At 49.6% G+C, this 23,535-nt stretch overlaps 4 protein-coding genes across 4 annotated transcripts; all 4 read right to left on the bottom strand.

Moving 5' to 3' along the window:
* Positions 1–9,613: 9,613 nt before the first annotated feature.
* On the bottom strand, positions 9,614–10,948 carry LOC125500013 (uncharacterized protein F54H12.2-like). The gene has a single exon (XM_048651004.1). The coding sequence runs from the start codon at positions 10,946–10,948 to the stop codon at positions 9,614–9,616; it is 1,335 nt and encodes a 444-aa protein (XP_048506961.1).
* Positions 10,949–14,631: 3,683 nt separating this feature from the next.
* On the bottom strand, positions 14,632–16,014 carry LOC125499853. The gene is made up of 2 exons (XM_048649790.1): positions 15,623–16,014; positions 14,632–15,353 (listed from the first exon to the last, which is right to left on the bottom strand). Exon 2 carries the CDS (start codon positions 15,325–15,327, stop codon positions 14,632–14,634), a length of 696 nt encoding a protein of 231 aa, XP_048505747.1. The 5' UTR covers positions 15,328–15,353; positions 15,623–16,014.
* Positions 15,854–18,115, bottom strand: LOC125500014. Its single transcript, XM_048651005.1, has one exon. It carries the CDS (start codon positions 18,113–18,115, stop codon positions 15,854–15,856), a length of 2,262 nt encoding a protein of 753 aa, XP_048506962.1.
* Positions 18,116–19,305: 1,190 nt separating this feature from the next.
* On the bottom strand, positions 19,306–20,884 carry LOC125500103 (cyclic nucleotide-gated cation channel beta-1-like). Its single transcript, XM_048651493.1, has 2 exons — positions 20,595–20,884; positions 19,306–20,526 (listed from the first exon to the last, which is right to left on the bottom strand). Exons 1-2 carry the CDS (start codon positions 20,872–20,874, stop codon positions 20,138–20,140), a joined length of 669 nt encoding a protein of 222 aa, XP_048507450.1. The 5' UTR covers positions 20,875–20,884; the 3' UTR covers positions 19,306–20,137.
* Positions 20,885–23,535: the final 2,651 nt, after the last annotated feature.

The raw sequence follows: 23,535 nt of genomic DNA on the forward strand, positions 1-23,535 counted from the left end.
CGAGAGACTTTTTCGTACTCTGACAATTTTCAGATTAACTGGTGATGCTCAAATTTCCCGAAATTCTAAAAATTTTCTGATTCAACGAGTGATGCGTGACTTTTTTGGACTCTGGAAATTTCTCGATCAACTAGTGAAGCGCGACTTTTTCGGACTCTTAAAATTTTCCGATCCAACAAAAGACTTTTTCGAACTCTAAAATCTTTGAGATTAACTGGAGATGCTCGATTTTCTCGAAATTGTTGAAATTCTCTGATCCAACTAGCGAAGCGCTCCTTTTTTGGACTCTGAAAATTTCTCGATCTAACGAGAGACTTCTTCAAAATCTGACAATTCTTTGATCAACTGGTGATGCGCGACTTTTTTGGACTCTGGAAATTTTTCGATCAACTAGTGAAGCGCGACTTTTTTGGACTCTAAAATTTGTTCGATCAAACGAGAGACTCTTCCAAATTTCGACAATTTCTTGGTCAACTGGTGATGCGCGACTTTTTCGGACTTTGGGAATTTTTCAATCTAACGAGTAATGCGCGACTCGTCCGGAATCTGAGATTTTGCTGATCCAACAAGCGATGCGCGACCCTTCCGAAGATGGAAGATTTTCTGATTCATTGAGTGATGCGCGACTTTTTCGGACACTGGGAATTTTTCTATCTAACGAGCGATGCGTGACCTTTCCGAAATGGAAGATTTCTCGATCCAACGAGTGATGCGCGACTTTTTCGGACACTGGGAATTCTTCGATCAACTAGTGAAGCGCGACTACTTCGGACTTTGAGAATTTCTCAATCAACCAGTGAAGCGCGACTTTTTCGGACTCTGGAAATTTTGCTATCTAACGAGCGATGCGTGACCCTTTCGGAAATGGAAGATTTTCTGATCAACTAGTGAAGCGCGACTTCCTTGGACTCTGGGAATTTTTCGATCCAACGAGAGATTTTTTCGGATTCTGACAATTTTTCGATCAAATGGTAATGCTCGATTTTTTCGAAATTATAAAAATTCTCTGATCCAACAAGTGATGCGCGACTCTTCCGAAAATGGAAGATTGCTTGATCCAACGAGTGATGCGTGACTTTCTCGGACTCTGGAAATTTTTTGATTAACTAGTGGTGCACGACTTTCTCGGACTTTGGAAATTCTTCAATCTAACGAGTAATGCGGGACTCGTCTAAACTTTAAGAATTTTTTGATTCAACAAGCGATGCGCGACCCTTTCGGAGATTGAAGATACTGTGATTCGAAGAGTGAAGCGCGACTTCTTTGGACTCTGACAATTTTTTGATCTAACGAGAGACTTTTTCGGACTCTGACAATTCTTAGATCAACTGATGATGCTCGATTTCTTCAAAATTCTGAAAATTCTCTGATCCAACGAGTGATGCGCGACTTTCTAGGACTTTGGAAATTTCTTGATTAACTAGTGATGCGCGACTTTTTCGGACTTTGGGAATTTTTTAATCTAACGACTAATGCGGGACTCGTCTAAACTTTAAGAATTTTTCGATTCAACAAGCGATGCGCGACCCTTTCGGAGATTGAAGATACTGTGATTCGAAGAGTGAAGCGCGACTTCTTTGGACTCTGACAATTTTTTGATCTAACGAGAGACTTTTTCGGACTCTGACAATTCTTAGATCAACTGATGATGCTCGATTTCTTTAAAATTCTGAAAATTCTCTGATCCAACGAGTGATGCGCGACTTTCTAGGACTTTGGAAATTTCTTGATTAACTAGTGAAGCGCGACTTTTTCGGACTCTGGAAATTTTCCTATCTAACGAGCGATGCGTGACCCTTCCGAAAATGGAAGATTTTTTAATCCAACGGGTGATGAGCGACTTTTTCGGACTCTTGGAATTTTTGATTCTAACGAGTGATGCGCGACTTGTACGGACTTTGAGAATTTCCTGATCCAACGAGCGATGCGCGACTATTTCGGAGATGGAAGATTTTCTGATCCAACGAGTGATGCGCGACTTTTTCGGACTCTGGGAATTTTTCGATCAACTAGTGAAGCGCGACTTCTGCGGACTCTGGGAATTTCTCAATCAACTAGTAAAGCGCGACTTTTTTGGACTCTGAAAAGTTTTCGATTTAACGAGAGACTTTTTCGTACTCTGACAATTTTCAGATTAACTGGTGATGCTCAAATTTCCCGAAATTCTAAAAATTTTCTGATTCAACGAGTGATGCGTGACTTTTTTGGACTCTGGAAATTTCTCGATCAACTAGTGAAGCGCGACTTTTTCGGACTCTTAAAATTTTCCGATCCAACAAAAGACTTTTTCGAACTCTAAAATCTTTGAGATTAACTGGAGATGCTCGATTTTTTCGAAATTGTTGAAATTCTCTGATCCAACTAGCGAAGCGCTCCTTTTTTGGACTCTGAAAATTTCTCGATCTAACGAGAGACTTCTTCAAAATCTGACAATTCTTTGATCAACTGGTGATGCGCGACTTTTTTGGACTCTGGAAATTTTTCGATCAACTAGTGAAGCGCGACTTTTTTGGACTCTAAAATTTGTTCGATCAAACGAGAGACTCTTCCAAATTTCGACAATTTCTTGGTCAACTGGTGATGCGCGACTTTTTCGGACTTTGGGAATTTTTCAATCTAACGAGTAATGCGCGACTCGTCCGGAATCTGAGATTTTGCTGATCCAACAAGCGATGCGCGACCCTTCCGAAGATGGAAGATTTTCTGATTCATTGAGTGATGCGCGACTTTTTCGGACACTGGGAATTTTTCTATCTAACGAGCGATGCGTGACCTTTCCGAAATGGAAGATTTCTCGATCCAACGAGTGATGCGCGACTTTTTCGGACACTGGGAATTCTTCGATCAACTAGTGAAGCGCGACTACTTCGGACTTTGAGAATTTCTCAATCAACCAGTGAAGCGCGACTTTTTCGGGCTCTGGAAATTTTGCTATCTAACGAGCGATGCGTGACCCTTTCGGAAATGGAAGATTTTCTGATCAACTAGTGAAGCGCGACTTTCTTGGACTCTGGGAATTTTTCGATCCAACGAGAGATTTTTTCGGATTCTGACAATTTTTCGATCAAATGGTAATGCTCGATTTTTTCGAAATTATAAAAATTCTCTGATCCAACGAGTGATGCGCGACTCTTCCGAAAATGGAAGATTGCTTGATCCAACGAGTGATGCGTGACTTTCTCGGACTCTGTATATTTTTTGATTAACTAGTGGTGCACGACTTTCTCGGACTTTGGAAATTCTTCAATCTAACGAGTAATGCGGGACTCGTCTAAACTTTAAGAATTTTTTGATTCAACAAGCGATGCGCGACCCTTTCGGAGATTGAAGATACTGTGATTCGAAGAGTGAAGCGCGACTTCTTTGGACTCTGACAATTTTTTGATCTAACGAGAGACTTTTTCGGACTCTGACAATTCTTAGATCAACTGATGATGCTCGATTTCTTTAAAATTCTGAAAATTCTCTGATCCAACGAGTGATGCGCGACTTTCTAGGACTTTGGAAATTTCTTGATTAACTAGTGATGCGCGACTTTTTCGGACTTTGGGAATTTTTTAATCTAACGAGTAATGCGCGACTCGTCCGGACTTTGAGATTTTTCTGATCCAACGAGCAATGCGCGACTCTTTTGAAAATGGGAGATTTTCTGATTCAACGAGTGATGCGCGACTTTTTCGGAATCTGGAAATTTTTTGATCAACTAGTGAAGCGCGACTTTTTTGGACTTTAGGTATTCGTTGATCAACTAGTGGAGCGTGACTTTTCCGGACTCTGAAGATTTTTCAATCTGACGAGAGACTTTTTCAGTCTTTGACAATTTCTCGATCAACTGGTGATGCTCGAGTTTCTCAAAATTCTGGAAATTCTCTGATTCCACGAGTGATGCGCGCCTTTTTCGGACACTGGGAATTTTTTGATATAACGAGCGATGCGTGACCCCTCCGGGCTTCGAGAATTTTCTGATCCAACGAGCGATGCGCGACTTTTCCGAAAATGGAAGATTTTCTGATTCAACGAGTGATGCGCGACTTTCTTGGACTTCGAAAATTTTTCGATCCAACAACAGACTTTTTCGGATTCTGACTATATTTCGATTAAATGGTGATGCTCGATTTTTTTGAAATAAGAAAAATTTTTTGATCCAACGAGTGATGCGCGTTTTTTCCAGACTCTGGGAATCCTCCGAACAACTAGTGAAACGCGACTTCTTCGGACTCCGGGAATTTCTCAATCAACTAGTGAAGCGCGACTTTTTTGGACTCTGAAATTTCTTCGATCGAACGAGAGACTTTTTTAAACTCTGACAAATTATCGATCAACTGGTGATGCTCGATTTTTTCGAAATTGTTGAAATTTTCCGATCCAACGAGTGATGCGCGACTTTCTCGGACTCTGGAAATTTCCTAATTAACTAGTGATGCGCGACTTTCTCGGATTCGGGAAATTTTTTAATCAACTAGTGATGTGCGACTTTTTCGGACTATGAAAACTCTTTAATTCAACGAGTAATGAACAAATCGTCCGGACTTTGAGAATTTTCTGTTCCAACGAGCGATGCGCGACTCTTTCGGAGATGAAAGATTTTCTGATTCAACGAGTGATGCGCGACTTTTTCGAACTCTGGAAATTTCTCAATCAACTAGTGAGGTGCGACTTTTTCAGACTCCGGAAATTTTCTGATCTAACGAGCGATGCGTGACCATTTCGAAAATGGAAGATTCTCCGATCCAACGAATGATGCGCGACTTTCTCGGACACTGGAAATTTTTCAATCAACTAGTGATGCGCGACTTTTCCGGACTTCGGGAATTTTTCAATGTAACGAGCAATGCGCGACTCGTCCGGACTTTGAGAATTTTCTGATCCAACGAGCGATGCGTGACCCTTCCGGAAATGGAAGATATTCTGATTCAGCAAGTGATGCGCGACTTTTTCGGACTCTCGAAATTTCTCGATCTAACGAGCGATGCGTGACTCTTTTGGAGTTCGAAGACATTTTAATTCAACGAGTGATGTGCAACTTTTTCGGACTCTGGAAATTCCCCGATCAACCAGTGAAGCGCGACTTTTCCGAAATCGGAAAATTTTTTAATCAACTAGTAATGTGCGACTTTTTCGGACTCCAGGAATTTTTCGATCTAACAAGAGACTTTTTTGGACTTCGGGAATTTTTTGATCAACCAGTGAAGCGCGACTTTTCTGGACTCTGAGAATTTTTTGATTTAACGAGAGACTTTTTCGGATTCTAAAAATTCTACGATCAACTGGTGATGCTCGATTCTTTCGATATTGTAGAAATTCCCTGATCCAACCAGTGATGCACGACTTTTTCGGACTTTGGAAATTTCCCGATCAACCAGTGAAGCGCGACTTTTTCGGACTCTGAAAATTCTTCGATGATTTCCGATTTTTCGAAATTTCAGAAATTTTCTGATTCGACGAGTAATGCGCGACTTTTTCGGACTCTCGAAATTTTTCGATCTAACGAGCGATGCGTGACTCTTTTGGACATCGAAGACATTTCAATCCAACGAGTGATGCGCGACTTCTTCGGACTCTGGAAATTTCCCGATCAACCAGTGAAGCGCGACTTTCTCGGATTCGGGAAATTTTTTAATCAACTAGTGATGTGCGACTTTTTCGGACTATGAAAATTCTTCAATCCAACGAGTAATGAACAAATCGTCCGGACTTTGAAAATTTTCTGTTCCAACGAGCGATGCGCGACTCTTTCGGAGATGAAAGATTTTCTGATTCAACGAGTGATGCGCGACTTCTTCGGACTCTGGGAATTACTCAATCAACTAGTGATGTGCGACTTTTTCAGACTCCGGAAATTTTCTGATCTAACGAGCGATGCGTGACCATTCCGAAAATGGAAGATTCTTTGATCCAACGAATGATGCGCGACTTTTTCGGACACTGGAAATCTTTTAATCAACTAGTGATGCGCGACTTTTCCGGACTTCGGGAATTTTTCAATGTAACGAGTAACGCGTGACTCTGCCGGACTTTGAGAATTTTCCGATCCAACGAGCGATGCGCGACCCTTTCGGAGATGGAAGATATTCCGATTCAACGAGTGATGCGCGACTTCTTCGGACTCTGGAAATTCCCCGATCAACCAGTGAAGCGCGACTTTTCCGAAATCGGGAAATTTTTTAATCAACTAGTGATGTGCGACTTTTTCGGACGTTAGGAATTTTTCGATCTAACAAGAGACTTTTCCGGACTTCGGGAATTCTTTGATCAACTAGTGAAGCGCGACTTTTCTGGACTCTGAGAATTTTTTGTTTTAACGAAAGACTTCTTCGGATTCTAAAAATTCTACGATCAACTGGTGATGCTCGATTCTTTCGATATTGTAGAAATTCCCTGATCCAACGAGTGATGCACGACTTTTTCGGAGATGAAAGATTTTCTGATTCAACGAGTAATGCGCGACTTTTTTGGACTTTTAAAATTCTCCGATGATGCTCGATTTTTCAAAATTGTAAAAATTCACTGATCCAACGAGTGATGCGCGACTTTCTCGGACTTCGGAAATTTCCGGATGAACCAGTGAAGCGCGACTTTCCGGACTTTGGGAATTTTTCAATCAACCAGTGAAGCGCGACTTTTCCGGATTCTGGAAATTCTTTGATTAGGTGGTGATGCTCGATTTTTTCGAAATTCGGAAAATTCTCTGATTCAACGAGTGATGCGCGACTTCCCTAAACTCTCGAAATTTCTTGATCTGACAAACGATGCATGACCCTTCTGGACATTGAAGATTTTTTGATCCAACGAGTGATGCGCGACTTTTTCGGACTCTGGAAATTTTCCGATTAACAAGTGATGCGCGACTTTTTCGGACTTTGAGAATTTTTTGATCTAACGAGTAATGCGAGACTTCCCCGGACTATGTGAATTCTCTGATCCAACGAGCGATGCGCGACCCTTACGGAGATGGAAGATTTTCTGATTCAACGAGTGATGCGCGACTTTTTCGGACTTTGGGAATTTTTCAATCTAACAAGTAATGCGAGACCCGTCCGGACTTTGAGAATTTTCCTGATTCAACGAGTGATGCGTGACTTTTCCGGACTCTGAAAATTTTTCGATCCAACAAGAGACTTTTTTGGACTCTGACAATTTTTAGATCAACTGGTGATGCTTGATTTTTCCAAAATTGTGGAAATTCACTGATCCAACGAGTGATGCGCGACTTTCTCGAACTTTGGGAATTTCCCGATCAACCAGTGAAGCGCGAGTTTCCGGACTGCGGGAATTTCTCAATCAACCAGTGAAGCGCGACTTTTTCGGACTCTGGAAATTCTTCGATTAAGTGGTAATGCTCGATTTTTCCAAAATTTAAAAAATTCTCTGATTCAACGAGTGATGCGCGACAGTAGTATAGGCAAGGTATAGCGGGTCATAACAAATGACGTCACTGGCGCCGCCAGACGGTCCCCCCTGCCCCCTCAGGCCCCGGCGGTCATTGTCGCGCGTGCTTCCCCCTCCCCTCGGTCGGACGGATCGTTTGAAGCCAAGATGGCGGCCCTTTCCGAAATCCAAGATGGCGCGCGTTTTTCGAAATCAACATGGCGGCCTCTTCCAAATTACCAGATGGCGCCTGTTTTTCGAATTCAAGATGGCGGCCCTTTCCGAAATCCGAGATGGCGCGCGTTTTTCGAAATCAAGATTGCGGCCTCTTCCAAAACACAAGATGGCGCCTGTTTTTCGAATTCAAGATGGCGGCCCTTTCCGGAACCCAAGACGGCGCGCGTTTTTCGAAATCTGATTCGGTTACTAGTTTTGAAAATTCTCAATACAAGATGGCGCCGATGTTCGATTCGCATCACGGCCACTTAGCTACCGGCATCCTGGCGGTGACGTACCTATTCGAAAAACTTTTTCGCATCTTACCGACTATAGCCGAAGATCTCCGAGGCCCGCACCGCGGCCACGTGCTGCCAACGCAACGTCGTTTCGAAATATGAGTATTCACGGGGTGCACGAAAGTGTAAACTCTGCAAATATTTTCAAAACATAACGACTGGAGATTTTTATTCTTAGAACTAAGGTAATACGAAGCGTTCTCAACTGTAGATGATACAAAATAGACAATTCCTTCTGGGCGACAATATAGCGGTGTTGGATCTCAAACCTAAGTAATACAAATTACGTGTTTGCCGAAGATCTCCGAGGCCCGCACCGCGGCCACGTGCTGCCAACGCAACGTCGCTCTGAAATATGAGTATTCACGGGGTGCACGAAAGTGTAAACTCTGCAAATATTTTCAAAACATAACGACTAGAGATTTCTATTCTTAGAACTAAGGTAATACAAAGCGTTTTCAACTGTAGATGATACAAAATAGACCATTTTTTTCTTAGCTGAAACTACGAGGCTCATCTTTTTCTAACACATTTTTGAATATACTGCATACAGGGTGCGCAGGAGTTGTCGAGATTTTTATATCTTCTGACGAGACATTTGCAAAACGAGTCGGCGATCAGATCATTGTTCATGTAATCTTCCGAAAATAACGATAAAAACTGATCGAGAGTGTAACCGTCGTGCATATAATACAAAAACATAACACAAAACTGACCACACACGTCTGAAAAGGTGCTCTGAAGCTGGCGCGCGTTTCGCCGGTATCGAGGACAGTTTTTCTGTAGGCGGCGAGAATGGTGTTTGACGAGAGGCGGAAGTCCGTAGCTGTCGAAGTACACCCCGTGTTCTGAAGCGTCGGTGTAGAAGGCGACCCAGTGGGTACCTGGCTGCGTGTGGTCATCGGTATTGGCAACGATCGCGGCCGGGTGGGCCCACCGTAGAGGAATCTCATCAGCGGGGTAAACACCCAGAGTTCTAGTCGCTATCGGTTGTATCAGCGCCAGTATCTCTCGACTGTTCATCGGTGATATCCAATCGGTTCAATCTCTGTACGATACGGGCCTCTTGACCGGCTCGTTTCCAGAGCACGAACTGCTTCAGTTGATCCGCACGGTTCAGAGCGCACGCCAATTTTTCGTGACTTTTGCGACAAGCGTGAAACGTGCAATACACATTTGACGGCGGCAACTTCCTGAATGCCGGGGCCTCGTCATCGTCCTCGAGGTTTATAGGTTCTCGCCCTATAATCCGCTGCAACGCCTCCTTCTTCACCGCACCGCGCACATAGATCATACCCGCCACACGAGCCACGCTTTGCAATTTTTCCTTCAATTGTCTTTCCGAAATTTCCCCGTCGAACCATTCGATACCGTGCACTTTACGCGTCGTGTAATTATTCGAACAGCGTGTTCCTACGGAGAGTTGATGGAATCCGCAAGGCGACAATACCAGCCAGTGCCCCACATGTCCTTCGTTTACAGACAGCACGGCTGCTTCTTTCACGATAAACTTGTCGGAACTATCGTAGAGCCCTTGAACGTCGATCACGTACTCCATATTGTCACTCGTTGAAGTCTGAACGCGATATGCCGCGAAGAAGCGGGCGAGCGCCCGGAGTCTTCGCACCGTCTTGCGTGGGGGATGCAGCGTCAGCATATCGCTTCTCTCAATCCTCTCCATCTCGCAAACGTGCATTTGTTTTGTCGTCTCCTTCGCCGGTGTCGTACTCTCAGCCACCGAAATCCACGATAACTTGACGACTCGAATCAATTTCCAAAATATTGTCGAATTCTGCGTACACGACGCAGTTTATCGTCTTCTCGAGCGCCTCTTCGAAACGTACCTCTATTCGAACGCTGCCGTGTCTGACCAAATTCCAATGCGTGTTGCTGTTCGCCGATAAATCGGGTGTGAGATCGAACGCGGTCAGACAATAACCGTAGGGGTAGTCCGCCCGGCTGATTCCGTTTCCCTCGTTCAGAAAATGAATGCCAGTTCCGGAAAACAACGTTTGGTACGCGTCCACGTATAATCTTGATTTCGTAAAGTCCGGTTGCAGGGGTTTCGAGGGTATTTGCTGGCCGTCGACGTACAGAGACAGAAAGTTGGTTTTAAAATGTTGAAAATTGAACGGGTTGCGCGTTCGGTCGCCGTTGAAGGCCTTGTTATCGACGAATCCGATGATTATTCTCTTCGGCAGCTGGCCGAGAAACACGTTGTCCAACGTTTCTCCGTGCACCCCGCCGTGAATCGTCATTGCCTTGACCTCGACCCTGGTGAGCGGATACTTGGCCGTCCCTTTCGCCAGAGCTCTGGCGTGCGCCAACAACACGCCGGGGTTTATCGTGACTCGTCGAACGAGCAGAGTGGCCTCTAAAATGTGCATCGTGTGAGCGTTGGTGGTTTCCATGATGCAGAAGGCGTCCCGCGATCTCACCAGACGCAATCGCAACTCCACGCCGTTTGGAAGGAATTTCTCCTGATTGAACACGTCGCAATGAAGGTGTCCCAATAAATCAACGCTGGAGCCGTTTTTGAATAATCGTTCGCGCTCTGCGAAACCCTTATTACCGGCACCAAGATCGTCCATTCTGCCGGCGGTATCCCCGTACCACAGCGTGGTCGTCAGATGCGAATTTTTGGCCGTATTGTTGTAATTCAACAGAGTCTCCATGTATGCTCTGTACGCGTACGCGTTGTTGGCCGGGGAGACGAGTTTTTGATTGAAGAAGACGTCCACTTGACTGAACAACGAGTGCAACAGGTTGTTCACAGGAGCTGCGATCGCCGCCGCTGTCGGGGTCTTACCGTCCGAGCTCACCAGCTGCACCCCATCCAAAGGCGGCATACTGACTCGCAGACTGAGCATCGTGTGCGACAGGTCGAGGTACTCGTCGCTCAGCCCCGGAACCATGAATTCGATCGGTGAGTCGTCGGTGAGAGACGACACCGGCTTGTAATGCACCCACTGCCCACCCTCTATCGTCGTCTGCGTAGGCGGTAGAGTGAACAAGTCGAGCTCCGATTTCAAACACTCGCACGAATGAGCGTGTAGGTAGGCCATCTCGGATTATCGCGTACCGAATATGTCAGCCACAGTTCGTTTCTTGCAGCACCCGTTATTCTTCTTCTTCTTTCTCTTCGTTTTCGTCGTTTTCGCTGTTCTGGCTCTTTTTCTCGGGGCTACGTCTTTTCTGCCAGCTGCTTTTCGTTTTCCGGCCAAACGGGTCCGACGGTCCGTCAGAAACTGGCCGTTCGGTACACCGCGACCCACCTTATATCCGTTTCCCGTCATCAGAGTTTGGAGTTTTTCCTCAGCTTTGCGTCGTAGATTGCGCCCCGACTCGGCGACTCGTTGTTTCACCGACTCCTTGAACGGCGCGTCCCGACCCACGTCCGAAATTATATTTGCTCCTGTTCGTAGCGCCTCCTTACCGATCGCTTGCGCCCCGCTTCTGAGTAGGGGGAGAACGCTTCGGAACAGCCCCCCTAGGAAGCTTCCGATACCGTGACCTCGCTGATACGGGGACCCCGCGTAAACGCGAGCTATCCCCCCGCCGACTTGGTTCTCGTAATGCTGCACGTAGTGACTCATGGCCACCGTATTAGTGTATTCTCCTGAAGTGCAGCGTTACCGTCAACGTCCCGTGGGTGAATGGCAACGGCCTTCCCAGCTGATCCCTTATATCGATATCGATCGTGCGAAAGTTGGAGTTCAGTAAGGGCAGATAATGCGGCGGGGACAACGTTTTGGTCTCCGAACTCCCGTGGCGAAGATCTTTGCTGTTGGTCTGCACTATGCGTAACAGAGGAGCGTAGACGTCTCCTCCGATTCGCGGTTCCGTGATGTCGCAGTAGACGAACATTTGCGCAGGCATACCAGCCGCTACGTTGTAAGGGTGATCCGCCTCCAAAGTCTTGACGATGTTTCGCGCTACTTTGGTGAAACCGAGCTGTTGATACAGACCGGGGGAAAACGACAAGTAGTGGCCGGTGGTACACCCGCACATGCGAGTAACGGCGATGCGATCCTTCGCGATACCGGCGTAACCGAATTCGAAATGTTTCGCCAGAAGCGGGACGCCGCTCAGAGCTCGCACGATCTGTTCGATGCCGGTGTAAACGCCCGGCTGTATGCGTAGCACGTGGGCGGTGACGCGATTGTCCTTGGACTTTGGTATATCGTCGAAGAGATCCGCCGGCTTCGGTGAGATGTGCTGATGCAATCTTACGGTGTTGGACCCAGCGGTCACCGTTTGAAGAGTCGTTGGATATTGAACCTCCACAAGGGCAACCTCCCATTCGCCGGTTAGCTCTATCTGTCGCGGCAATTGCGTGGTGTATTTCGTCGTGGTGTTGTCTCCAAAGTATCGCATCGAGCTGTTACTCGGTAGCGTTAGATAAAACTGATCCTTGTTCATGCTCGGTGTTTCGACAGGCTCTTCGCCGGGATCCAGCTATCAAATTTCGAGGGATACCCACGCCAACTGACAAACAGTTTCTTACTGGCCCCTTTACCACGCGTCCGTATTATTTTATCCACCACGAAATAATTATCCTTCTTGACGCACTGCAGCTCCGCGTCGTAGAACAGACCGTCGATCGTCTCGCCGGCTGAATCCTGCAGCGCGTGAACGACGGGGCTGCGTTCGTAGACTCGTGCGACTTCGAACACTTCGTCCGTCCAATTGGCCTCGTAGCCCTTCCGAAATACTCCCTTGGCCCTGCTGATGCGCACTCGATCGCCCGCGCGAAATCGCGCGTGGCGCGACGACTCCCGCGCTTCACCGCCTCGTGTTTTTTCCATGTTGGCGGTTGAGTCATTTTTATGGTCGAGTGTACGGTGCGGTTGTAGGCCTCGACCAGCTGCGGCAAAACGTCCACGTATCGTCGGGTGTTCGCGTGCGTGAAATATCGCCACATTCGTTCCTTCAGGGTGCGGTTGAAGCGCTCCGCCACGCTTGCTTTCACGTCGGGGTTTCGGGTGACGTGATGCCGCACGTTACGGCCGGCGAGCATCTTTTGGAATTGGGCGCCTACGAACTCCTTTCTTTTGTCGGTCTGCAGATGCATCGGTCGTCGCTCGGTCGATTCCAGCAAATCTTCGAAAACCTTCGCAACCGTACCCGCGGTCTTGTCCTTCAACGCTCGCACCCACGCGAACTTGCTCAACACATCTATGACAACGAGAAGGTAGTTGTACCCGTCGTTGTACTGTTTCAGCGATCTTAGGTCGGCGAGATCGGCCTCCCACAGATCGTCGACGTTTTGTACGCTGTAGCGGGCTCGCGGAAATCTCCTTCGTATCGTTTTGTGCAGCGTGTACGCGTCCTGGGAGGCTAACCAATCGTCGACGGCTGCCAAAGATATTTTCTTTCCTCTAACGGCTCGCTTCAATCCGCGTGCACCCCCGTATCCCGCGGGGTTGGACGGGTCGTAGTACAGCTTCTCCAGAAACTTCATCGTAAGCGCAAGGTGCACCAGCGACCTTTTCCCGTTTGAGCGGGTCTTGCCTTTTTTCGCGGAGTACGAAAGACCTCGTCGTCGTCGCCGTCGTCGAAGTCGTTGTCGTCGTCGTCGTCGTCGTCGTCGTCTAAATCACCGTAGTCGCCTTCGGTCGGTCCGCAGCTATTACCACCACCACCCCTCTCAGCGATGCTCTTGCTCCGATGCACTCTCAAAGTCGCAGCGTTGTTCGCAGGCCGTCGATACGGTTCTTCCGGTGAAACGTGCGTTCTCAAATATATCGGATTTCCGATGAACTCTTGCGGCGTGTTAACAGCTTTGAGGAGTCGGGCGAAATGATGGCGCCCCGTCGCTTACACGGATTTTCTTTCTCGCACAACGTCGTTTATCAAGTCGATTATATTCGTGCCCCGTAGCTGATTACCGTCGACAACCACTGTCCCGTGACCGTCCCACTCGATCGCCCCTTTGGCCGTCAGATAGTTCAACAGCAGCTCGGCTTTGCGTCGAAACTTCAGCGGTACGCTGATCAAGATGTCGTGTATAGGTACGTTTCGGCAGCCCGCCGGAGCGTTTTCGCTACCGCTTTTATCGACTTCGTCCACGCCCCCCGCAGACACGTCGCGTATACTGAGTTGTAGCGGTTTTCTCGTTTCTCCGGCGAAATACAAATATCGATTCAACACCAGACTATACAATCGCCATTTCTCGCGATCAGATTTTCCCTTCAATGCAAGAATATCGTCCATCTCGCGGTCTAATCTGCTCACGGTGTTCGCGGTATTTGGTTTTTGCGTTTGTGCTTTTGTTTCCGTCTCTCTCGCTTCATCTTCCCCGTTACGTTGTCGTTGCAACCGCTCCACCGTTTCCTGGGGAACGAGTACCATTTTTTTCGCATGCTCCATGTCTGCCACGCGTTGCGATTCTATCCTCAGCCCCCGAACAGAGTGGACACCAACCCGCCTACGATGGGCGCCAGTAATAGCGGTAAGAAGCCCCCGTGTTGGACCAGCAATTTTTTATTACTTCTCCAACTGCCGCGGTTACTGGCCAGTCGACGTAAGATTCTACGATGTCTCCCCAGCCGTGATTTCTGACGATCGCTGAGTTTAACGTTACCCTTCAGAGTGTTGAGGGCGCACTCGCAGATATTTCTCACGAGATTGTCGTCGGCAGCGCGAAGTAGCGCCAAGCGTTGAGGACCGCTCAATTTGCAAAGGGCGTGTAACACCGCGGTGTTGGATAAACCGAACCGCCCTGGTCGACCTGTTCGCGGTGACATTACAGGTGAAATACTGGAGCACCCCGCGGCCCGTCTCGCTTTATATCCTTCCGCGGTAGGTAAACGTAGCGGTGTTCGTCCGTGGGAAATATATCTGTGCGAAATCGGCAGTTTTCGGGCGTCGATTGCTTCAGATCGAGCAGTAAATATCCGTGGGGCCGATTTGTGGCGTCGTTGTAGGCTTCCTGTACGAAGCGCGGATCCTCGGGGTAAACTTGGCGCGCGAGGTGTTGTATTTGCGCCCGGTCGCGGGGGTTCTTAAAGAATATTATATAGTTCGCGTTCAGCGAGATATCCCGCTGACCGCGACCTTGATGAAAGAGATTCTGCGTGATGAGAAACACGCTGAGATTCTTGTGGTGACACCCCTTGGTGAAGAGATCGACGACGGCCCCGTTGGACGATTCGCGCATCAAATCGTTTAGAATCAGCAACTTTGGAAGTTTCGCGTCGTCGGAGTCGTAGTCACCCTGCTGGGGTAATCCCTCGCGATACTCGATAACCGGCGAACGATCGGACGTCGCCGTTGCGCCGTACAGCGGTTGCCATTCTGCGTAATACCAGATGATTCGCGCGAACTTTGCGTCGCACATATCACCGATGTGTCGCAGAAATGTTTTGACGAAATTAGATTTCCCGCAGCCGGATGGTCCGGCGACGATGGCGGAAAAAGGATGCTTCCAACGCGTGTCCATGGCGAGTACTCCGAACTCCGATTCATCTGCAAGTTATTATATACAGTTATCGACCGTTTCGTTGAAAAATAATTACCGCGGCGGGGGGGCCATCCGCGTTATCGAGCTGATCGAGCGCGCGGCCGCTATTTCGGGGCGCCAGCCTGGACGGATCAGCTTGCAAGCGTCGTACGGCTTATCAGCTGATTCCGTACGAGGGGGGCTCGCGAAAAAGCTAACGGCGGCGGTCCACACGGCGTGTCTCATCAGCTTGTTTACACGACGGCTAGCCGCCCCGCCGGTGTTGCATACTAACCTGGTAATGTGATCGGTTACCGCGTCGTACTGGCGCACGGCTTCTTCGGAGATGCACATGTATGTGTGTGTGTGTGTGTGTGTGTGTGTGTGTGTGTGTGTGTGTGTGTGTGTGTTTCGCACGTGCCGTGCGAGGATATACATTGAGAGTGAGAGCAACGTCGAGGCGAATTGCTTATTTTCTTCGTTATCGTTAACGGACTCAAATACTTTGCACGCCGTGTACAATCGTTCATGTCGCCTTGTAACCGAAGGGTAGCGTGTCGTAGCTGTTTGGACAGAGCCGACGCTTCGATTGAACCGGGCGACACGTTTTGGAGATCGTGCGCGTTACCACGTGATGCAGGTTGGTGCGCTGGATAGCGCGTCGCTCCACCGTGATAGGATCGTGGGCGTCGGTCACTATGCTTCGGACGGATTGAAAATTTATCTTTAGACCTGTCTGATAGTTCAAAGTAACGCCTTTGACCTTGCACACCTCGACCTCATCCCGATCGCTCAGGCGTTTCACTACAAAGGCGTAAAATTTCGGACCCCCCGAGACGAACGATCGTATATAGCTACCGGGGCCGTAAGCCGCCAATTCGTCCGTCAAGTCGCCCAGAAAATTCCCTGTCGGCGGTTTGTATTCGTCGCGGGTGTTCTCGCTCTCCACGTAAATGACAGAGTCGGTGTCGAAATACAATACCCTACGCTGCAATTTTTCCAGATAGCTGTAGAGCTTCAAACGCGCTTGGGCCGTGGTGTAGGCGGCTAAGACGACGTTGGTCATGGGCGACGGTATCGCGCTTTCCCCCGTACGTCCCCATCGCGCGTAAAGAATCCGCTCGTTTACGGGCAAAATATCGTGAACCTCGACGTCCGGATCGGTGAGAAGCTCCAAGAGCCTCTGCCGCTCGTTGATCACCTCTGTACGCGGTAAATTATCGCGCTGCCCGAATTTACCCCAGAACGAATTCAGGCAAAGTTTCGCCACCGAACGCAGCCCGGCGTTTTTAGCTATCTTGGACCCGTCCAGGCGGATCCCCTCGACGCGCTCGTATTCCTCTACGTAGCGTTGGCGAGATGTCTCGTCATCGCATTCCGCCGGCCAGCCGCTGGCCTCCTGCTTCAACTTCAGAAACGTGTCTATGTATCCGGCGAACAAACCGCCTTGCTTCGTCGCGGGATCGTACGAAGTGATATCGTATTGCCATATTTCGCTGACATCGACAATTCTGTAACCCAGGGTGATCGCTTTTTTCAATTCATCCGACACCCATGTACCGCTCAACCAGCGGTCGGCTTCGTTCGCATGCGGGCAATCGTCGGGTGTCGAATTCTCGCAACACGTGCGACACAATGGAAACATCAATTTGCCGTGCATGCGGACCGGCAGCAACGGGTGGTAGAGATTTCGCGGCGGAAGCACGACGCATTTCACGAGGCCCTCTACCGCGTCTAGATTCGCGTTGTCGGGCCCTGTCAACGTCTTACAGAAATCCCCCACGTGCACCTTGGGATGTCCAACGGGGTACCGCCCGTTTTTGCATACCCACGGATACAGGGAGCAAACATCCACATAGCGAATTCGCTCCCCCTCGGCAACCTCGTAGAACCGTTTCGTGTTGTTCGTACGACCGCCGAAGAACGCATCGCGAGGATTTAAACACTTTTCGTTTCTCGCGACGATCAACGGGTGTTGCTCCACGTACGCTCGCAGTTCCGCGTCGTTCTTCAGCATCTCGGCGAAAACGCACTCCCACATCTCCGTCACGACGTAACCGAGTGCACGCATTCTGACGGTCTTCGCGCGGGTTTCCTCGAAGCGCTTATTCATGCAATCCTTAGCTACCAGTTCTTCGTCGCGATTCGCTGTGAAACAATTTCGGCATCCGTGCCAGTAACACCCCTGAAATTCGAGCACGTGTCTGGTGCCATCCTCGGTCACGTAGTAACCGTCCACAGGGCGACCCGTTTCCGGGATACGATACTCCCTGCAGCGACCCGCGTGCATTATCTCTATACCGATTTCGCGTTCTTTGCAGACGAGCCACTCGACCGCCTTGGTGGACTGATTGTCGGTCATCCGATACCCGCGAGACGGTATAATCCCGATGGTATTGTCTTGCAGGAAATTCTGCCGAAATAGCACCGAACACGCAGACGCGATGGTGGTGCTTTGCGAGAACGGACAGACACCCCCCTGCGTGAGAAAAATATCTCTGAACGCCGAACAGGCTCTTCGAAGAATGTCAACGTCGCTTCGGCAATAATCGATCAGCTCCTTGTCGAACTCGAATACATAGTTACTTTCCACAGCCTCGTTGTACCACGCGTGGAATGCTGTTCGTTCCGCGGTCCCCATGCTGTCCGGCGAATAATATTCGGCCGATGGTAGCGGGCCAACGTAGCCGCGATTCACCGGCGTATTGAATAAATGGGGAAAAAGTCCCTTGCGTGTTTCTACGGGGAGCCCGAAGGCTTTGGGCAGCGCCGCGAGAGCCATAGGCATGTAAGCAAGCGAGTCTAAAAATCGGGTGTGCCCCGTTTCCATGAGTACGATTTTGGTTCCGTTCAGAATTACGTGGGGTGGATCCCTGTTATGTTCCACCAGGTAGCGTAGAACAAATTGCGCGTCGAATCCCCGCGCGTTGTGCGCCAGACATAAAATTTTGCGGAATCTGTGTACGGGCCGCGTTGCGAATTCCACAAACTGTTTGACGGGATCGATGTCGAATACGAATTCGCGTACGGGGCCGCAGATGGAACACGGTGTGCGGATGTCGGGTTCGCGTATACAACCGGTGCAAGCCTGTTGAACCACGCATAGGTTGGGAACGTGTAAATTCGATTTACGATCCACCTCGTCCAGCGTGTCGCACTGCTGCGTCTCAAAATCGTAGAATACGAAGAGATGTTCCGCGTTGCCCGTAGCTGCCGCGAGCCGCCTGATGTAACACTCGTGGTTTACCGGACGCCGGCAACCACAGGTTTGGCACTGGATTTCTCCGCAACGGTGAACGCTTCTAGATAAATCTACGAACCGATCGCATCGGTCGCAAATCCGCAGAGTAGCGCATATCGTTCGGCGCGAATTAAACGATCCGAGAAGTCGATGTTTTCGCAGACACTCCTCCCCCGAGAACCACCGCCCGCAATCGGTGCAGCGAATCTTCGCGGTCGTGATTTCGCACGCGGGTGTGCTGGCGCAACTCGAGCATTTCGATGTACACCGGTGATCGCCGAGGCGCCGATAAGCGATATTGCAAGACTCGCAAAACCGCGTATTCGCGGCGGCCGCCGTGAGATTGAGTATAGCCTTGTAGTGCCTGCCTAACGGGTAATACATTATATTCAGACGACCGGTCACGTGCCCGCCTAGTCGGATTATTTCGCGCGTGCCGTCGTATATCGGCTCCTCACCGCGTCCGAAGGTATTAAAATCGTATATCACGATGGCCAGGCCCTCGGTAGCGAGGTGGGCTTGAAACTTTACCATCTCCGGTATACCGCAACCGTCTTCCGGAATTTCGACACCCGCTAACCCGCATAACCGCAGCGCTAGATCTTTCTGCGCTCGCGACGTAGCGTATCGTACGACGGACCACCCTGGTTCGTTTCCGTTGAGATTGGGCGAGTCTTTCCGCCGATGAGCCCGCGATACGATCAACGCCCACGGCAAACATATGTTATCCCTGCGTACGGCGACGAGAGACCGTTTGCTGACATCCTCGTTGGTCAGCGCGTTGTAAGATTTGCCTCTCCCGATCGGTACGGTAACGTGATTGAAAGTCACCCTAAACTCCTTATCGATGCAAAATTCGGTCGCGCTCTGCGATAACTGGAATATCAGTGTCCAAAGATCCTCGTACGTACAGTCTTTGGCGGGGCGAAAGGACAGTCCGACGGAACCGTGCACGAAAGACGGGGCGTCGAATCCGAAGCCCACGTAATCCGTGTCGTGCATAACGCGACTCATAGCGTACGCGTGTATATCTCTGATGGCCTCCGCCAACCAGTCGATAGGATCGCGCGTGTCGGGGGGTGTTAAAATCCGCAGTGTAATTTGACGACCGTTTAATCGAAAACGATTATAATATTTCGCGCGTTCTTCGCGTATCGTGAATCTAGCACCCGGTGGTCGTGCGCCGTCGTTGCTCTCCTGTCTCTCTATATCGGCTAGATTGGCTTGTCTTGTACGACCTTGGCCGTGCTGAGTGCATGACGTGTTTGCCGTTACTACAGTGACATCCCCGTCGCAGCGTAACGAAGGCTGCGTTTTAGATGTACCGGCGCACCCGTTTATGCCATGCCGTTTGAACCATCGTCCTGCGAAAGGCGATGATAGAAGGTTAGCCCCATTGTAGATTTGAGAATACACCCTTACACACACACACACGCACACGCATGAACGCGTGCCGTCGGTGATTATTGTTCTCTCGGGGCGGTGAGCATGTGAACGTATTGACGCCGGGTGTCCGGTGACAATTGTTGCAGCCGCTCGTATATAACGCGCTGCATATCCCGGTCCCTGTTATCGCTCACATCTGACTCTACGCGGCAAAACATAGTGCATACAGCGTGTACACCTTTCGTCTCTCTCTTTCTCTCTCTCTCTCGCCAACTTGTTACAGATATACCCGTATACGCCGGCAAAATACTCACCATCCGATTGCTTTTCTTCTTCTTCTTCTTCTTCTTCTTCTTCTTCTTCTTCTTCTTCTTCTTCTTCTTCTTCGTCTTCTTCTTCTTCTTGTTGTTCTTGTTCTTGTTCTTCTTCTTCTTCTTCTTCTAATCTTTCGCCCTCCGCCTCCTCCTCCTCCTCATCCGTCCATATCTCGCGATAGCCGGGTTCGCGCGGATCGATCGGTCTTCGATCCAGATCCCAAACGTCAAGGCGCCGAGGTCCAATCGGTGAATCATCTATGGTTACGGGCACGAGTGTGATAATTACCCGCGCTTTGTCACAACCCACCCGCCCTCGTACTTACTTAACCGTTCGATATCCGACTCATCATCCCACGAGAAGTCAACCAATTCTTGGTCAGCAGCTTCGTCGTTATCCGGGCTCACGTTATCGCATGAACGCCCGACGCCGCAGCTGGGCCTATCCACCTCAATCCATCCGGTGGACGGTCCAGGCATCGGCTCATCGGCCACGGGTGCCATTGGCTCAACCGATACCCCGATATTGTCGGTGAACGACCCAGATATCGGCTCAGCCTCGGAGAATGCCGCTAGCTCAGCTGACTCGGCTGCTTCTAGCAACATCTCGTCGTCGTCGTCGTCATCAAAACCACCCCATTTGGCGGCTACGGTGGCGAATGTTAAATACGCACGTTTTTGTACAGAATTACGTCTCACTTACCCCTCAATCGCTCAAAGTCATTCATCAAGCGGCGAACAACGGCGAGCCCCGTTGTACCGCGGTTCTCCAGCACATCGACTACTACCCCTAGATGATCACCCGCACCGTCAAACACACCACGCGTGTACATACGACCTATAACGCGATCGCTGCACACCGTTATCAAAAACCGTAATTTCGGAAGTAACTGTTCGTCGGACATGAAGGCCAATGCCCGACGCCATCGAAAATCACAGCACCGCACCGCCCGGGGGTTGCAGACCCTGACGAAGCGCAGCACGTTTAAAATCACCGTTGCCAAATGCATTTCAAAGAACTTTAGGCTTTGGTCGTTTTCAGTAAACTGAGTAGTTTCGAATTGACAGCGAGTATACATATGTCATTTCTTATCCCCACCCCGGCGCAAAATCCAAGAAGAGCGTTCGTCGTACGTATCGGTTGATATCGTGTATGCGTCTCATAAACGCTACAGATGCCCGAATGTGTGTAAAGATTCTTCGTATGCAGACGCAGCATTATCGCAACAATTGTGTATCATAGCGGTCATAGCGGTAGAGCCATCTCGAGCTAGGCGCAGAGGATATTCATTTTGCAAAGTGCAAATTCGACACCCTCTCATCCGAGAGGCGTCTTCTCGAAGTCCTCCGCTGCCCGAGCCGGGGCCCGCTCCCCCGCATGAGCCGGGGCCCGCAAAATTGTCTAGTTGCGATTTCTGTGCTGCATCGCGGTGGGGGTCCTTTGTGTAAAAATTACGCACACCTATAGGGCAGACGGTCAGCCAGCGCCCCGTTCTTCTATTCGCGATGCACATTGTGTCAGTGTGACAAATTATGCGCGTATGTGTTTGTGCGACAATGGCTGAGGGGGTGCATCCGAGGATGTGCTTGCGGTCGGAGAGCTACTTCATTACAAATCCATCAGGCGAAAAGGTGAGGTTATTTTCTTTGGACGTGAAAAGTTTCGGTAGTGTCGGTAGTGGGCCAGAAAAGGCCGGTATCTGACGCAACCGTGCAAAGTACAGCGGTTTCGTGAAATTAATCGCGATAATAATTTCTGATTTGCGTGTTTGCAGAAATCTGTGAAGAATATAAATAACGACAACAACAACAACAACAACAACAACAACAACAACAACAAGGTAGGACAGCTGAAATTGTGCAAATATACAGTGGTCTCGTAAAATGAATTGTGACAATAATCTCTCATTGGCGTGTTCGCAGAATCATGTCCGAATACATTCACCCTGACGAGGTGCTGGCCCTGGTGGACCCTCGCGACCATTGGCTCCACGCCGAGGACCGTCGGGGCGAGGAGTTTTGGCATGTAGTCGTCGTACCCGAAATCCCGGAACCTGACGATGAGTTTGGGATCCTCCTCGACGGGGAGCGGAATTCCGGGTACGAGGACTACATGTCGCGCTTGAGTTGGGAAGAGATTTCCGAGGCGTCGGTGTCGGAGCACGTGGTGTACGGGGCCCCAGAACCAGTGCCTGAGGGGGAGATTTGGGGGCGGACGGCGGATGGCGTTTGGAGGTGGCTTGGCGAGGGTGAGCCATCTTCGGACGAGTCGGAGTGGTCGGTGGAGGAGGAGGATGGGGATGGGGATGGGTGGGTGGATGGGGCTGGGAATAGGTGGGTGTACGGGGATGAATGGGTGGACGAGGATGGGAATAGGTGGGTGGTCGATGAGCAGGTGGATGGGGCTGGGTGGGACGACAACTGGGTGGACAACGGGTTGGGCGACGGGGTGGATGACGGGTTGGGCGACGGGGTGGATGACGGGATGGGTGTCTGGGAGGGACAGGGGGAAGACGAGGGGTACGCGAGCGAAGAGTGGGACTGAGACTCGTACTAAATTACGTCGACGACGACTGTGACGAAAACGATGACTGACTTTTTTATAAATAATTAACTTCTGACCAGCGGGTGGGTGACCGGTGGGCGTACCATCTACCAGCCACCCCCAAATCTTGTACAGGCGGAGTAGGGGAGAATGTGTTGCACTGTGGGGGGCGCACCAGGGTGAGTTTGATCTGTGAGATTTTAATGTCCTGTTATTGCGCGTAAATACATATGTGCTTCTTTGGTTTGCGCAGGCGTCCCGGCAACTGGATAATTTTGCTGATATCTGCAAAATAGCGGAACGGCGTCGACGGCTGACCGACCATCGCAATCCAGTCAGTATTCCTGAGTCCGAGCACGCGCAACCATGGCGTCAGGAAGATCCGGATTGTCGCGAGAGGGGTGCAGCAAGTTGTTCCGAACCTTCGAAATAGCTTTGAAAAAGTCGAACCGTCATCTTCTCCTGTCGTCGACGTATGGGTTGAACGCTTCGTGGTCGAAGAAACTCACCGTGGGACTTCGCCTTCGCATGAACGGCACTTTCGAACCCGTCGTGCGATTGATCAACAATTACTCTAGCGGTGTGTCGCTAGGATTGGAAGGTTGGGCCAGCCTGATTGCGAATTTGCCGTAGCTGGAGGAATACTTCGTGAAGGAAGATGCTCCCGGTGACAACCTCTTCGCGCTGGTGGACGATACGATCGCGCTAGATGGTGGGTGTTC

The sequence above is a fragment of the Athalia rosae genome, chromosome 2 (genome assembly GCF_917208135.1).
Source record: "Athalia rosae chromosome 2, iyAthRosa1.1, whole genome shotgun sequence".
NCBI lineage: Eukaryota > Metazoa > Arthropoda > Insecta > Hymenoptera > Athaliidae > Athalia > Athalia rosae.

Excerpts from the sequence above, each read along its gene's own strand:
- LOC125500013 (XM_048651004.1), bottom strand. The coding sequence starts at position 10,948 with ATGGCCTACCTACACGCTCATTCGTGCGAGTGTTTGAAATCGGAGCTC.
- LOC125499853 (XM_048649790.1), bottom strand. The coding sequence starts at position 15,327 with ATGGACACGCGTTGGAAGCATCCTTTTTCCGCCATCGTCGCCGGACCA.
- LOC125500014 (XM_048651005.1), bottom strand. The coding sequence starts at position 18,115 with ATGCCTATGGCTCTCGCGGCGCTGCCCAAAGCCTTCGGGCTCCCCGTA.
- LOC125500103 (XM_048651493.1), bottom strand. The coding sequence starts at position 20,874 with ATGTTGCTAGAAGCAGCCGAGTCAGCTGAGCTAGCGGCATTCTCCGAG. Across the intron at positions 20,527-20,594 it reads GTCGGATATCGAACGGTTAA|ATGATTCACCGATTGGACCT; the intron begins GTAAGTACGAGG and ends CCGTAACCATAG.